Source organism: Haliaeetus albicilla, chromosome 10 (genome assembly GCF_947461875.1).
Source record: "Haliaeetus albicilla chromosome 10, bHalAlb1.1, whole genome shotgun sequence".
Lineage (NCBI taxonomy): Eukaryota > Metazoa > Chordata > Aves > Accipitriformes > Accipitridae > Haliaeetus > Haliaeetus albicilla.
Genome location: NC_091492.1, coordinates 37,328,742 through 37,345,244, shown reverse-complemented (window position 1 = coordinate 37,345,244; position 16,503 = coordinate 37,328,742). Strand labels below are relative to the sequence as shown.

At 50.4% G+C, this 16,503-nt stretch overlaps 2 protein-coding genes across 5 annotated transcripts in view; both read left to right on the top strand.

Moving 5' to 3' along the window:
- SEPTIN5 (septin 5) overlaps positions 1–11,592 on the top strand; it is a 48,090-nt gene extending 36,498 nt beyond the window's left edge. For all 4 annotated transcript variants that reach the window (XM_069795028.1, XM_069795029.1, XM_069795026.1 and 1 more), the window contains 9 exons: positions 514–600; positions 1,170–1,293; positions 1,466–1,600; positions 2,276–2,393; positions 2,731–2,832; positions 3,752–3,848; positions 5,221–5,356; positions 7,494–7,596; positions 7,935–11,592. In XM_069795028.1, coding sequence (XP_069651129.1) covers positions 514–600; positions 1,170–1,293; positions 1,466–1,600; positions 2,276–2,393; positions 2,731–2,832; positions 3,752–3,848; positions 5,221–5,356; positions 7,494–7,596; positions 7,935–7,991 — 959 coding nt within the window. In that variant the 3' untranslated portion in view covers positions 7,992–11,592. The remainder of the gene's footprint in view (positions 1–513; positions 601–1,169; positions 1,294–1,465; positions 1,601–2,275; positions 2,394–2,730; positions 2,833–3,751; positions 3,849–5,220; positions 5,357–7,493; positions 7,597–7,934) is intronic.
- A 126-nt stretch (positions 11,593–11,718) lies between these two features.
- Positions 11,719–15,780, top strand: GP1BB (glycoprotein Ib platelet subunit beta). The gene is made up of 2 exons (XM_009923521.2): positions 11,719–13,367; positions 14,084–15,780. Exon 2 carries the CDS (start codon positions 14,254–14,256, stop codon positions 14,866–14,868), a length of 615 nt encoding a protein of 204 aa, XP_009921823.1. The 5' UTR covers positions 11,719–13,367; positions 14,084–14,253; the 3' UTR covers positions 14,869–15,780.
- The last annotated feature ends 723 nt before the right edge of the window (positions 15,781–16,503 follow it).

Sequence of the window (16,503 nt, the reverse complement as noted above, 5' to 3'; positions counted from 1 at the left end):
ATGGAGGTGACTGGGCCACATGGTGGGTGCGTGGAGGGGACCAGCTCTCCTCACTTCCCTTAGGTACTCCCTTAGCACCTGGATCCTCCCCTCGCTCTGTTCTGGTCCTTTTCTCAGACCTTGCTTTGCTCTCCAGCCTGTTGCAGTCAGATAGTTCCTCCAGCAGGAACCGGCCCCTCCTGACCACTCATAAACCACTCAAGCAAGCTTCTCCTCCAAGAATGGCTGGTCTGGATGGTGAAGGCAGGGCTAGCCAGGGACCGGGGGAAAGGAAGGAGGAGGAGGAGGATGGAGGCGCTGGGAGATCACATTTGTACAAGGATTGAGACATCTTGCAGCAAAAGTCCTCCCACTGCTGGAAAAATGTAATGCCAATAAACAGTTTCTGACAGCTCATTTCTCTCACTTCCTCTGGCTCAGGATTCAAAGCCTTGTTCAGAGTTTCATTTGTAAGTCAATTAGTGGGTCATGTTGCTTGCTTTTCCCTCCTCCCCTTTGCGCACTGTCAATTAGGAGAGTCGGGTCTGGGCAAATCCACGCTGGTGAATAGCCTGTTCCTGACAGACCTCTACAAAGACAGAAAGCTCCTCAATGCAGAGGGTAAGTTGGGGACAAAGCGGGGTGAACGGTTCTTGTGCCCGCAGATCTAGACTGTCCTAAGGACTAGTACTTTCGTTCCTTATTTCAGTAGCAGCTACAGGCTTGGCTGGATCCGAGCCCTGTTGTTTGTTGCTCTGCCCTCCTTTGCTGGGTGCAGAGGCACTAGCATTCAAGCAAAAAGGGTTTGGCTGTAGGGCTCTTCTGTCCTATGAAGGGAAGATGAGGCTGCAGAGCAGCACTAGCCCTTTGGGTTGAGATGTTGAGATTTGTCTTTTGTTCTTGGGTGCTGGAAGGTGGTAGGGATTCCCCTTCCCAAGTGACTGGACAAAATGTTCAGAACAGCTGGGCTACAAGCACTTCAGAGGTTTGTGTATCTTCTCAGAGTCTATCTGCCTGCTGCTGGCCTCCCACAGTACCACTCCCTTGAGGCTCCTTAGCGTTGGATCAGGGTTTTTGAAACCCATGTTACTCCCTGTGCTCAGTGATAAGGAGGGAGCCGGCTTGTCATGGGTGTGAGTGGGCATCCCAGTGTTACTGCCTGGCTTTAACTCACGTATTCCTGTTCAAAGAGAGAATCAACCAGACAGTGGAGATTGTCAAGCACACGGTGGACATTGAGGAGAAGGGTGTCAAGCTGAAGCTAACCATAGTGGACACACCAGGCTTTGGAGATGCTGTTAACAACACTGAGTGGTGAGCAGGCCACCGCTGCCTTCCTCCTAGTCCTTGGCCATGTCTGTTTTCTGTGGGTGCTTCACAGGAAGGGGGTCTGGAAGTGGGAAGGGGATGATGCTGCCTCATAGTCCTTAGGAGACACTGTCCTGTTAAACACATGATTTTGTTTTGATTGAATTTACCTTCCCAGCTGGAAGCCCATCACTGACTACATCGACCAGCAGTTTGAACAGTATTTCCGTGATGAGAGTGGTCTGAACCGGAAAAACATCCAGGACAACCGAGTGCATTGCTGCCTCTACTTCATCTCACCCTTTGGGCACGGGTGAGAGCCCCTACTCCAGGGCTGGGGTGTGACTCAGTCCAGAGGGAAGACCCTTGTCCCCCAGGATTGCCCTGTAGCGGCTTGTACCTTGGCAGGGCTGTTGGCACAGGAGAAGAGCCGTCCAGATGCTCTCCCTCAGCTGAGCATCACACCATCTCCCTCCCCCTCGCTGTCATGACAGACTGCCTGTGATCAGGCAGAGTGGATCTCCCTCAGGCCTTACAGCCTGTTTTGGAAATCAGAATAATGCCACACAGACTTGTATCTTCCCATCTAGCTAAGCCTGACTGATGGGTAGGAAAGGGAGTTTTTAGCTGCCTTCAGTCCCTGCGCCTTGCTGGCTTGTGTGCCAGCCTAGACTGGAGCAGCTGGAGAGGTTGTGTTGGCTGCCTGTGGTGGAGGGCAGCTGGAGTGGGGCCTTGGGCTATGGCCTGAGCTGTATTTGGCCTGCAAGAGAGCAAATACCCAGCCTGTGTCTGTGTGAGACCTTCAACAGCTAAAATCTGAGACAGCTTTCCCTAAGATACAGCCTTAGCTGAGGGCTGTCCCAGTGCTGCCACAGGCTTTTGTGACAGTGCTGTCCTTTTCCCTTTGTGCTGGGTGGGTGGGAGAGGCTGGAGGGGGAGCTGCCCAGTGTGTCCTTGCTAACAGTGTCCCTCCTTGTTCCTGCTGCAGGCTGAGGCCTGTGGATGTTGAGTTCATGAAGGCTCTGCATGAGAAGGTCAACATTGTGCCCCTGATTGCCAAAGCCGACTGCCTGATCCCCTCCGAGATCCGGAAGCTAAAAGAGAGGGTTAGATGCTCTGTCTCTACAGGGGTATACTTGATGTGGTAGCAGCAATGGGCTGAGGAGGGAGGGGAGATGTGCTATATACATATATATATGTATATAGCATATGTGTATGTATATTTATATAGATACACACAGTACCCGCAAATCTAATTGCAGCAGTGCTCTGCTGTGAGAAGGGAAGTGGTGTCTGCAGAGAGGCCAGCTCTAGAAGAAACATCAAATCCTTTTGCCATCTGTAGGCTACAGTAAACCCATGGTAGCACAAACAGGGAATATACCCAGCATTTCTGTATTGTTCAGTGTTGTGTCCTTTTGTTTTTGTCTTGTGTGGACACAGATCCGGGAAGAGATTGATAAATTTGGCATTAAAGTGTACCAGTTTCCTGAGTGTGACTCTGATGAAGATGAGGAGTTCAAGCAGCAAGACAGAGAGCTGAAGGTAAGGAACCAGCTCAGCAGGGGACTGGGAAGTCAGGCTCACGGGTATGTCGGTTGCTCCAGAAGGAGCCAGAGCTGCCCTGTGTGTGCCAAAGGCCTGTGCTACTGATACCCAGGGGACAGCCTATACATCACATGGTAGATGGCCTGGAGAAGGTGCTGAAGTCCTTGCTGGTGCCATGAATTCAAGTGTGGCACAAAGACATGGCACTTCTGCTCTCCCACCAGGCAGTGTCAGTCTTTCCTCAGCCTACCCCAGCCTGTATGTTTAAGATGAAGGCTGGGTTGTACAGAATTTGTAAGCACCAATTTCTGAGTGATGCCATCAGCAAGGAGGAGTGATTTGTGAGTGATGAGGCACCACTGTGACACATTAGTTGCATGGGGGGAGACAATATGATCATACAGGCCTGTCTGGAAGCCCCAGCAGCCCAGGCCTGACCCTCTCCCAAGCTGAGCCAGTCCTGTGTGTGCATGCAGTATGGCCTTGTTTCTCCTGTCAGAAAGGTGGAACGGGCTTTGACTCCCTTCTGAGCAGAGAGGAGCACAGCCTGTACATCCCTGCCTGGACAAGCTCTTGGCCTACATTGTCCCACTTGCTTAGTGTCCCAACCTCTCTGCTCTGGCTTCCTTGTAGAGCTTCCCCTCAAAGAAGGGATGCAGGCACCTGCAGAGACACAGCTTCCCTCGGGACAGCTGAGAAGGTCAGGCTGGGAATTAGGCTGCCTGCAGATCCCAGTGCCTTAGGCTTTTCTCTGCAACTGGGTTGTGGTGTCCTGTGCTGTGGCACGTGTGGATGTCCCTGTGCCTTTCCTACCAGCACCTTCCTCCTGTACCGCTCCACCTGAGCTTGGTCCTTGTGGGAGGGATCCATGGGCAGCCCTGGGCTGAGCTGGGCTCAGTGACGCCTCTCATTCCAGGAGAGCGCTCCCTTTGCTGTCATCGGCAGTAACACCGTGGTGGAGGCAAAAGGCCAGCGAGTCCGTGGACGACTCTACCCCTGGGGCATTGTGGAAGGTAAGCGTGGTGCCTGGGAGCCAGCACTGTGAGCGAGGGGCAGGCAGGGACAGGGGAAGGACAGGCAGGCACTTGCAACAGGGGTGGCAGGGGAGAGCTCGCCTCTGCACTGGCGTGACTGTCTGTGCCACCTTTGGCACATGGCAGGGAACAAGGTAGGGTATAGAGACAGAGGTACTGGGACTGGCTCAGGAGGTCTGTAACTGGGGGTGTAGCAATGACTCTGCCTCTGAAGCCATGACAGACTGAAGAAGAGAGGCTCCAGTGTGAATGCAAGAATGCCTGAGCTTTAATGCACTAGGATATGGCTTCTTATTAAGGGGGGAGGCTGGGCATTGCCAGTTTAGTTTCTCAGATGAAGCCGTTGCCCTCAGCCAAACTGAATTATAAACCCTTCTGCACTCCCTCCTCTGCTGCCGCTCCTGTATGTGCTGGAGTTGCTGGGCTGGAGGGTGTGCTGATGCACAATGTGTTTGTCTCTAACTTTCTTCATTTCTAAAGGGAGAAATTTCATAAAGCCCGTAGGCAGAATAACCCTGGAATGGCTTTTGCTGCTGTTGCTGACTCCCCCATGCTGGCGCATTGCTTTAAGGTCTTGCAGCTTTAGCTCCCAAAAGCTTTTGTGTGCACTCGTGGGCTGGTGCCGGCTGCTTGGGCTGCCCAGCTGCTGGCTCTGCTCTCTTGCTGGCTCCGGAGGGGGCTGTGCCTGTCAGGGTGCTGGCATTTGGCAGCGGGATCAACTTTGTGAAACCCTGGGCCTGACACAGCCGGCTTTCCTCAGCCTTGCAGAGAGCTAAATGGAGATCACCACGGCAGGCACCCAGCTACCCAGCACAACGCTTCCCTGCAGAGTCCCACAGCACTGCCTGGAGCTTGGCTCCCTGTGGTAACAGCAGCCCCTTCAGCTCTCCAGACCGTTGCCTGCTCATGGCTTTGCCTCTCAGGAGCTGATTTTGCCTACAGAGGCCTTTCGATCAGTCCTAAGGTCTGAGGAGATGAGCAGTTTGCCTCCAGCACAGGCTGTGCTCACTGTGGTTATAACAATGACATCCCATGTACCTGGGAGCAGCATCCTCTTTCAGGGCTCTGCTGTATGAGCTTAATTAATGCTCTTACCCAGAAAAAGTCCTGGGAACACAGTGACTTTAGCAGCCTGGCCTCAGCATCAAGAAGCACAGAGCATCATCGAGGCCTGGGCCAGGGCCAGGGGAAGAGCCCCAGGCAGTAGCAGGGGAGAGCTGCGGGGAGGATGAGGAAGGAGTCCTAGGGGGGAGTTTTAGTCCAGCCTGGGTGCTGGGAGGTGAGAAGGAGCTCCCTGGAGAGGGCTGGTGAGGTGTGAGATCCAAGCTGTCTCCTGTTGTTGCTTCTGTAGTGGAAAACCAGGCACACTGCGACTTTGTGAAGCTGCGGAACATGCTGATCCGGACGCACATGCATGACCTGAAGGATGTCACTTGCGATGTCCACTATGAGAACTACCGAGCTCAGTGCATCCAGCAAATGACCAGGTGGGTCCCCACCGCTTCAACCGGAGCTGGCAGGGGTGTCTCACTCTCTGCAGAGTTGGGGTTGCTCTGAGAACAGCTTGTCGGTCAGGAGACTGTGAGTCTGCTGGGGACATGCTGGGCTGCAGCTTGGGGTATGGCACTGGGAGGTAAAATGGCAAATCCAAGCATGTCTCCCACAGTCTGAACCCATGGTGGGGATGCTTTTGAGAATCCATGTTCTTGTCTGAGGATTCCCCATGCAGATCTTGGAAAACAGGCCTGGAGATTCTTTTGAAGATCTGTTCCTAGCACTGGGTGAAATACATCCAGCCTAATGAAACAGAAGATAAAACCATCTCTCTCGTGGGTGATAGCTATGTGCATTGCCAAAAAGGAAGGCATTCTGCAGTCTGCAGTTCTGTCCAAATGACAGCATGACCCTTGGGATGTTTCTCAGACAACAGAGCCCAGGCAATTAGTAAGACTCTTAACAGGTCTCCAAAGATTTCTCTGCATTGTCTTCCCATTGCATTTGATTCTCTGTGGTTTTAGTCACAATGATCAGAAAATAGAAGAGAGAACGCTTGCGGGCTTCTCATTTGAAACGTCTTCTTTTCCTTCTCCCTTCTGTGACTGAAATACTGGTGACAAGTTCTAGATGTAAGTAGGTCTCGGCTCATCTGTTGTAAACCGTCCCCTTTGCTTCCTGTCTGAACTGGCTGGGTGGCTCTGTGCTGCCACGTTGCAGAGCAGAAATGGCTGCGCTTCACTGAGGAACAGTCCTGCATGTGTGCAAACGTGCAGGTTGGCACATTCTGTTCACACACGGTGTATCTCAGTACTTTTGCATAGCAGACGAGCCTCTTTTTCAACAGTGAGAATACGGAGTCCCAAAATAACTATGTTAAATGCTAGAGATCTGTGAGAAGTGTCACAGCTGCTATTTAGGTAGGCTATGTATCTATTAAAAGAAGAGCACGATGAAAAAGCAGTTGCTCAGCTTAAGAAAAGCTTAACTTCGGTACTGTTTCTCACGCCTTGGCTAGTTCCTTGCCAGTGAACAAGTCTTGTAAAACCAGAGCGTGGCCATTTCTAGCAGTGGGATAAAGGGTCCTTCCCTAGAGAGACGTCTTGAGAGGAGATCCCAAGCTCCAGGGCTGGAATTGACTCAATAATGAGCCAACGGTGACTCCAAGTGGTGAACGCCTGCAAGTGGCATCTTGAATTCCCAGTTTCAGCCCAGGAGACTGGCCACTACCACCCCCTCCTCACCTACTGAGAGGTCCTCTGACTTTTGGAGGAAAATCACCTCCTTTCTCTGTCCCCCGCCTGCACTCCTGTGCACCTCCAGCCCTCATAGCAATGCTGCTGTGCCGTGCCTGTTGTGTCTCATGTCTCCCACCTGAATGTGAGGGCAGGCTTTTTTATCAGACTTGCAGTGATAGAACTGCTCCCCTGTTTTTATCTTCCTGGGAAAAAAAGGACTGTGGTAAGCATGTGGTGCCTTAGGGATGTTGATAGTTTGTGTTGATGCTGTATATATGTGTAGGCACATGCACAGAAGAGCCAGAGGAGACCAGATAAATTGTCTGTAAATGTCTCTGCTAAGCTTGCCAACGCAGTTACAAAAGGTGGTCAGAAACATCAGCCCTTTCTGTGTTTGCTCTCAGTGTAAGCCTGGTTTGGATTTTCTCTGTTAGCTACCCACAAGCTCATAGTTCCAAACGTCCCCCCTTCTTCTTCCCCCAGCTTTATATGCTGAGCATGATGTCTTATGGTCTGGAATATCCCTTGGGTCAGCTGGGGTCAGCTGTCCCAGCTGTGTCCCCTCTCAACTTCTTGTGCCCCCCCACCTACTTGCTGGTGGGGTGGGGTGAGAAGCAGAAGAGGCCTTGACTCTGTGTGAGCACTGCTCAGCAATAATGAAAACATCCCTGTATTATCAACACTTTTCAGCACAAATCCAAAACATAGTCCCATACTAGCTACTATGAAGAAAATTAACTCTATCCCAGCACACCCTCTACCTGGCTGGGTGCATGCTGCTGCATTGCTGGCAGGTCTGCCATCGTGAGTGACAGCCATCACATGGTGACACCAAAGCTAGCAAGCCTGAACCACAACTGACTGCATTTTACCCCTTTCTCCATCTCTCTAGCAAGCTGACTCAGGACAACAGGATAGAAAGCCCGATTCCTATCCTGCCTCTCCCAACACCGGACACTGAGACAGAGAAGCTGATCAAAATGAAGGATGAGGAGGTGAGACCCATTTCTGCCTGGACATCCTTGGTGTTGGAGCTGGAATCTGAGAAGTTTCTCCAGGATTGCCCCATAGAGGCTGTCCTGGGGCTTCCCACTCCTGCCTCCAACCATCATGAGCTCCTGGTGTGGAGGACGGGGTGTGAAAGCTGTGGCTTCCTCTGTCAGGGAAATGTGGCTCCATTCCACCACAGATACAGAAGCTTCTGTGCTCAGGCAGGAGTTAATACTCTCTGAGGGATCCCTTTGTCAGCTCCAAGGGACTGCCCCCAGTGCAGATCGCCAGCTCCCGGCCACAACAGATCCTTTTTTGACTCTCTCTTCTCTGTCTCATGCAGTTACGGCGGATGCAAGAGATGCTGCAGAAGATGCAGCAGCAGATGCAGGATCAGTGAGAGGCAGGTACTCAGAGGGCAGAGGGAATCCCCCAGTGACCATCTGAGGCCTGGCAAGAGCTGTGGACGTTTAGAAAAGGTTTCCTATTGTATAGAGACTTGTGGGCAAGAGCTGCACCCGCACCCTCTAATTTATTAGCAGCAATGCTGGCTTTGCGGTCAGCTGGATTGTGGAGGAGGCTGTTCACTTAACAGTTTACTGATGTGTATTTCTTTTTTAATAATTATTCTTTCTTTTCTTTTTTCTTTTTTTTTTTTTTTTTTTAAAGAAAATAGCCTGGAAAGTCTCTAAGGCATCCTAAAAAAGAAAAAAAAAGAAAAGAAAAAGATCTCCCTTTCCCATGTACTAATTTCTTGTTTGGGAATGCTCTGGTATTTAAAGTCCTGGTTTCTCTGGTGTACGAACTTGAAGACTATCTGTGTCAATGCACGTAAATGTTTACTCCCAACTGAGGTGCTGTGCCCCCCCTCCCCATTCCCCTTGTCTGGGGCCAGCACAAGCATTGTAAAGGCAGCCGTACCCTCCCACGAGTTTGACCTGTGCTGCTCGGGCTCCTCAGCCTGGGGCCAGCTCTGGCCCAAAGAGGTGGAGCTGGGGGTTTCTCTGTGCACTGACCTGTTCAGGGGTCCTGATGGTTGCCTGGTTTCCTGCCTGGGTTTTTCTGGGTTTTTTGTGTAGTTGGTTGGTTTTGTTTTTCCTATCAAGAAACTCCAGGATCTTTGCACTGAGCAGCAAGGGACTGAGCTTCTTGAGGTCGGTTAGAAGAAAACGTCTTCTACTGGTCTCAGTTATGTCTTTCTGGCAGAGAGGATGAGTTGTTGACTATTGCCTGCAAGGAGGTGATGATGGGAGCAAGCACCTCCCCAGCCATGGTTTTGTCCCACAGCAGGCTGGAGGTGTTGGTAGAGGAACCCCAGGGCCCTGCAGTAGCTGGGTTGAGGGTATCTCATGGTTTAGCTCTGGTCATCCAGCTGCAGTGTGTCTCCAGTGTCTGCTCTGAAAAGCACCATGGCAGCCAGAGTGCTTGGCTGGGACTGCTTTGGAGGGGGTAGAAACCCTAGGGCTGAAATCCAACCCCAAATGAAGAGCTGTGCCCTACCCCCAGGCTTTGCAGTCCCACAAGTGCATTGCTGGCTCTGAGCTTCTCCTGGGGAAAGGGGCAGTTTTTGTAGGCTTGTACCAGAGATCTGCAAGCCGCCTGTCCAGGCAGGTGTTGGGTCAGCATGGCAGGTGCAGGAGTGTCACTGCATGGGGCTGAGCGCAGCCCAGCAGACTTGGCACTTGCTTCCCTGCCCTTCCCCTGGGACTCAGCCCTTCTCCCCCTCCCCAGACCAAGGCTTTTCCTGCCTCTATGCTGGGAAGGCTGGTGGATCTGCTGGGCAGAGATAAGAGCACTCTTTGGGCAGCAGCTTCTGTCCTGTTCTTGCTTCCTGCAGTATTTTTAACTTTAGTCCAGCCAGAGCAGAGCCTTGGAGTGTGATGTGCCTGACAGGGCAGGCCTCACCAGCGACACTGCCGCGCTCGCAGGGAATCATGGCTGTTGGAGGGAGAGACACTTGGCTCTTCCCTCCGACTCCAGGGAGTGCTGCCATGGGCTGGGCCCTTTGGCTCCTCTGGCTCCCGGCCCGATTTCTCTGTCCCCTTCCCCTTTTGTGTCTGCTCCTCCATCTCTTGCTCTCCCCAGAAGATCTCCCTGGATAGGAAGCACAGTGTTGGCCAGGAATAGTCAGGCCCTAAGTTCTGTTATTATGTGCTGCATTTGTCTGATTCCCCCAGGGGGCTTTAGAGTCCTGATCAGGGCTTGTCCAGGTGGTGAGTAGGTTGGCTGGTTCCAGTTACTCACTGTACAGAGCCTCTGCTTAGCCAGAACATGGGCTGTAGGGGCAGGGGAGAGACTCTGGCACAGTGTGGAAGGACAAAGCAAGGGTGGAAGCCCCTTGGCAGAAATGTGCCAGCTGGGCAAGAGCAGTGTCCAACAATGGTTGTTTTTTTTTCTTTCATTCTCCTCTATATTGGGCTCATGAGTGACAGTGGCAGTGCCAGCCTAGGAGAGGGGAACAGTTCAGCTTGTCTTCAGTAACATGCAGGACCGAGGTGCTTAAGGAGGAAATAGAACCTTTCTTTGTGCGGTGTGCTTACTTGAGCAGTGGAGTAGCCTGAAACAGGAGCTTCCTCCAGGTTTTCTGGAGCTGGTTTGCCGCTGTCCAAACAGAAGGACTGCTGAGTTCTCAGTTTTATCCATACTAGCATAACGGGAAACAAATTGCAGTACCTGTCCCCTCTTTTCTTACACTAGTCTTGCCTGTGAGGAGGATGTTCTGTTGCAAATGAGCCCTGTCCAGCTGGAGATGTTCCTCTTTCAAACAGATTCATTCCTAGAAGATAAAGGAGACCTTTACTCTTTAGCGTGGACATAGAGGAGCTGACAGCTTTTATCCTGGGCTGTGTGTGGACATGCTGTGTGCTGGTGAGAGCAGAGGGTACACTGGTCACAGGCAGGCATGATTGCTGAGGGTGAATCTGCCCCTGTCCCTCTGGGTGAGGAAGTCTCCATCGGCTCCGTGCACATGGCTCCTCCATCAAGTCGATAGTCACAAGTCTGTCCTCTACAGAGAGCTGAAGCCTTCGGCTACCAGCAGGCAAAGATTGTTCAAGTTGCACTTAGAGAAAAATGCACAGGAGTGAGGCACCAGAGATGTCTTCTACAGAGGGGCAGTGGTGCCACTGAAATCACATCTCTATGTAGGAGGTTCCCTGCCCAGAGCACCAGAGTTTGGGGGCTGCCTGGAAAGGGATTAGAGACTGACTGTGGGGGGCACCAGGGATTCTGACTCTGGCCTGGAAGTTGGCATCTGTTTATTAAAGGAGGAATGTTTTGTACTGTTGCACTGAGCTACGCAGTAAGCAGAGAAGAGACTCCTGAACAAATGTTGCTTGGCCGTTTGGCTCTGGCAGTGAGAAGTGTGAATAGGAAAGTAATGTAACACCTCCCCTCACGCAACCCTCCACAGCCTTATATGCAACCCAGCACCCCTAGGCACATTCCCATGCCTCTGCCAAGATTTGCCCTGCTGAGTGAGTCGCTGCAGGGGTGGTGTCCCACTCTGCAGAGCTGTCCCAGGCTGCAGCTGGGGCTGTCGGTACAACGTCTTGGACCTTGTGCTTGACTGGGGAGGGAGCCGTGGCTTGAACTCCTTATGTGCCGCTGCTGTGCTTGTCCTGCCTGTGCAGTCCTTGCTGCCTCCCCGCATGCCTCCCCCCCCCAGAGAAGGAGGGGTCCCACACTTCATGCTCTACGACGGCATTCCCTGCTCTTCCTCACAAACCCCGCTGTGCTTTAACGCTGGCTTGCTCCTGCCACGCGACTTCCTCACCCCCTGCTCCATTCCTAGGCTCTTTGTTTCCTGTCCATCTGTTGGGTTATTATAATATATATATATTTTTTTGTAAATTTCTGTTTGAACATTTTGTCATTGTGAACAAAGAAAAATGAAACCTTTTAAAACATACCCATTTTATTAAATGATTATTGTTGTTATTATTATTAATAATGTTTACTACCTGAATTGATCAGTGAAATAAATACATTCAAAAACCCAACCTCTTTCTGTTCAATTTTCAGTCCCCTTGAGCAGCATTGGTGATATATTGTGGGCAGGAGAGAGCAAAACTGTCACTGTTTCTCCTTTTATCTAATTCTTTCAGAGCAGTCTCCAGGCAGGGCTTCCTGCATGGGATTTCTGGCCTGTTTATGTCAGAAGCTAGACAAGATGATCTTCAAGTTCTTCTATCTTTAAACTTCCCCTAGGAGCTGTGTCTAAAACAGCAATGGGCAGCTGGGCAGGATCCAGTCCCGGGAAACCCATTTTGTAAGTAGCCAAAGGAGCGTTGCTGAGTCCATGCTGCATGCAGAGCCGGAATGGGTCTGGCTGTAGATCAGTTCCATGCCACACCTGGCCTGAATGACTTGCCTGTGAATAAACGTAGCACCAAATGAGACAAAGTAAGTTTGCTGAGCAAACTTACCCTGTGGTAGTCAAGCTGCTCCCAAGTGGAAAGCAGGCCCTGCAGGAAAAACTGGGATCGTTTGTTAGCCTAAGATCTCTTTCCCACTCTGCCTGCCTGCCACAGTGAAACAACTGGAATGATCTGCTCCAACTTACTAGAAATTTAAAGCTTAATTGTTTTGTTTAGAGCATCAGAGATTTTCCCTTGGTTAGGGCCAAATTCTGCTGTTACACCTTAAATTCTCTTAACATCAGCACATTCAGGACGTTCATAATTTCTCCTCTGTATGATGTGCACAGTACAAGGTAATGGAGAGTTGGGCCCAATGGGGCAACAGTTTCGCAATATAATTCTGGTGGCCTTATCCTAAGGAGCATAGTCAATGCCTAGAGTCAAGCTGATGGCAGAAAAATGTCTGTGAAGGTGTGATGGCCTGGAGAAGGCAAGATTCTATCTAAATGTAGTTTTGACCCTTGGACTTATCTGTTCAAGTATTTGTGTAATGCAACTTCTGAATAAAGGATGTGGTCAATCTTTCTCAGTAACTGCAAGCTGTGCTTGTTGAGACCTCCAACTCACTTGGCTATCAAAAGAACAGTCCCTCAGAGCACTGTCTTTCCTGGTCTGTCATCTTCCCCGTGAATCTAAACTAGTTTATTTTGACGTAGACAGTGAAATGCCAAGAGTTATATTTTACCCCTATAACAATCATGAGAGGATGCAAGTGCCTGGAGGATCTTTCTCCTTGGCTCAACGTTTGATACCAGTGTGGTCACTGGAAGTCCATTTCTTTCAGCAGATCTTCCACTGCTAATTAGTAGTACATTTGTGTCACTGCTTCAAGGGAAACCTCAGGGTCAGCACACTGCAAAGTGCTAGGTCTCACCATTCTGCCAAATACAGTCTTCCTGATGAGATGGGAAACCAAAGGCCATAGTGCTCAGGGAGTGTGGTGCAAACCAGTAACGCCACCTTCCAGATTGAAAGGCATTTTGAGTTAATACTTTGCAATTGAGACTTTGTGATGTTTCTGTTGGACTGAACATGTGGGCCCACAATCACAGTTATCAGTACTGCCAGCATCGCTCCCAGCAAACATGTTCTTGCGAGCAGTGTCAGCTCCCATTTCTTGGAAGACTTGCTCAATGAAGCCTCAGCTTCTGGTGACATGCAGCAAACTTGCAGGAAGGCCTTGTGTGGGAGGTGGCCCTAGGATGAGCCTGACCCTTATCTTGCCAGCCAGCTGCAAGGGCATTATCCGGGAGCTCAGCTATGCAGCTGCAAACACTCTTGCACTGGCTGGACTGCCTTAAGACCTTCCTCTTGTGTTGTAAAGCCAGCAAGGAAGCAAGGATTGAACTACTCTGGTAAGTCAACAAAACTACCCTGTGTTCTTTTTTTTTTTTTTTTCCTTTTCACTTGGTTGACAGATTGCACAGAAAAGCACTGCCTTGTTGCAGGTATGTGTAGTTGTTCTTCTAAAGAAGTTATAGCAGCTCATGTGTTCAGCAGTGGCATGAGACTGCAATACAAAGACAGCTCATTGACCCATGTTTCCCAGCATGGTCACAGCTCCAGAAGGAGATTATTCACCGGCTGGAGCAATGTCTGGTGTGGAAAACTCCACTGACCACCACCCTCAGTGGTCAGCACCCACCCTCTCTGCTGGCCAAGGACTGTTTATCACTTCTTTTCAAAACTGGAAAGGCTATTTTTTACTTGTGGTAACAGTAAATTTATTTCTGAATCTTGTCTTGCAGTTTGCATGAACAAAGCTTTGCTTACAGATGTAATTCAGAGCTATAGTAAGGCATGAGCAGTTTCGTATTCTAATTTTTGATTCCTTGACAAAAATTTTCTTGGCTACCCTAGTAATGCACCTCCAGTAATGCTGAAAATATAAGCAGCTCTTTTACACTTCTAAGGACTAGTGAAAATGAATTTGATGGCTGCATCTAAGCCTCCCAGTAGCCATCTGTTCATATCCCACCTCAAATCCAGGGTTGGAAGACCAGGAACCTTCCCTCTCCTGTAGTGAGAGGCCAAGAATTTGCACAACACCTCTTTTAACTGTTCTTTTCAGAGCTCTCACATCTCCTGTGAAGGACACCAAATTCACCCAACTTTAGAAACTCATCCTCAGAACAAACCAACGAAAGACCTGGGCTGTGGTGTCAGTCCTAGAGTGTGTGGTGTCTACTTGCCTGGTCTCCACCTCATCCAGTCTCACCAGGGGAGTGTTTGCAGGTGAAGATGAACAGTGGAATTCTCTTCTTGTCCCTTCTTGGCTTCCTTCCACTTGTGATACCCACATGCCCTGTGCCATGCAAGTGTGCCACCAGCATTATTGACTGCACATCAAAAGGCCTAACTGTAGCAAAACTACCAGTTGCTTTCCGTCCTTCGGCTGAAATTATCCACCTTGGTTACAACAAGCTCACCTCTATTCCCAATGGGCTCTTTGACAACCTAAAGAGCCTCCAGGTAGTCTACCTGCAGGGCAACCCTTGGGAATGCAACTGTGACATCCTCTACTTGCGCTCCTGGCTCCAGTGGCAGCAAAACCGGACCTTATACAGGGATGTGAAATGTACCTCCCCAGCTCACCTGCAGGACCGAATCATTGCCTATCTGACAGAGGACGAGATCATCTCCACATGCCAGTACTGGTACTGCAGCCTGGCTCTCCTCTCTCAGCTCTGTCTCTTCATCCTCCTTTTCCTCCAGGGTATCTTGGTTATCTTCATCATTGTCTACTTGCAGAAATTTCGGAGAATGACCGCTGAAGCCCAAAGCACCACCCAAGACCTATACCAGCATGTAGACACCTGGGCATCTTCTTCAAGAAGCCCTTACAATAGCGATTAACATCACAAGACTGAAGACCCTGGTCCACCTTGGGTGATGCTGTGCCAAGGTGATGTGTTTTGTGATATCCAGAGGGGACAATTCAGTGCAGTATCCGATCCTGACTGCAGTCCAAAGCAGGGCTTGAAATGATCAGACACTTGCTGTATTTCCTAAGACCTGATCTTGTATTTTTTAATGCTTTAAACTCTTTAGCATGATCTTGATTGCTTTGCTGAGATGGGAGTGGTTCTGGTTTGGTAGACCAAGGAAATCATAAACTACAGCAATCAGAACTGACTCAAAGTGCTCATAAGCTCATAGGGGCTATGGTGCTCGATCCCTCCTATGCTAGAGAATTTCAGCCATACTTTCAATGATGCTTCTGGCTGCATTGGGTCAGGTGAGGACAGAGGTGGACAGTGAATAGTTAAGGTACTGGATGGACTAGGACAATGGAGAAATACAGCTTCCTTGGCGCTACCGCTGATTGCCTTAGTAACTTTGAACAAGTGACTTAGTCTTCTGCCTCAATTTCCCATGAGTAAAAGGCAAAGGTTGTTTCTTCTTGCCTGATGCATCTTTTCTAATGTTATGCTGGGGGAAGGAGGGGGGAATGTTTAGAAGCCTAGCTGTTTTACTTGTCTTCATTCCTTTTAATCTGCTTGTAGTTCTAATACTGACTTCAACATGTACTGAGTCAGACTGGGGCCCTGAATGTTTATGAGAAATTCACCCTGAAGCCAAGAGTTGTTGAGACCAGAGGCTCTTTCTGACTGTGCTTGTATGGCACCTGGCACAAGAGATCTTGGTCGTCTTTGGAGCCTCCAACTGCAAAACCCACTAACCTGCCTACTGCTGATTATGATGTCCCTTAATTATTTTTGGAACGAAGCAAAACTGAAATAAAATAACGATGCATGATGATGTAAATGGCTTATTTTTCCATTCTACACTGGGTATCTTGCGTTCTCTCACGCTCCCTGGCAGTTTCTCACACTCCCTTACACTCAAAAGTTTGTGCCAAGCCAAACAAATACCAAAGGCAGGTGGTGTTGTTACCAGAAGCTCTCCATAGGGTTAAACTCCGACAGCTACTGGCTTCCAGAATGGGCCAGTCTAAATGTGGAGTTTCTTCTTAGTTCCACTAAGTTGCTGCTTATTTTGTCTTGATGAGGGCTGGGCAGGGCGGGGTGTTTCTTGGTGCAAGCGCACCTGCAGGGCGGTGGCCCTGCCCCCTCAGTCCCCAACCCCAGTCCAAGGGGGTTCCCGTTCTCCTCCGAGGCCCTCAGATCACCTAAAAACGGAGCTCAACCGCGAGGGGAGCCCCTCGCCTGCTGACAGCCGGCGGTGGCGAGTGGCAGAGGGCAGCCGGGAGGCGGCGGTGCCTCGCGCCGGCTCCAACGGTCGCTAACGGCCGCTAACGGCCGCCAACGGTCCTGATTGGCCCCGACCGCACCTTCAGGCACGAGGCTGCTGAGGGAAACCTGTGAGGAGGAGGAAGAAGGAGCCGGTCTGGGCGCTCAGGGGGGTTGCCTGAGGAGAAAAGGAGGGTCCTGGGGCTTCTCTGCCTCAGGTTGCTTCACCTCGGCTCAGCTTATCTCAGGGGTCCGTGCTAGCCCCAAAAGTATGAAGTATTGCATTGGAATAAGCCTC

Coding starts and splice junctions, on each gene's coding strand:
- GP1BB (XM_009923521.2), top strand. CDS start 14,254: ATGAACAGTGGAATTCTCTTCTTGTCCCTTCTTGGCTTCCTTCCACTT.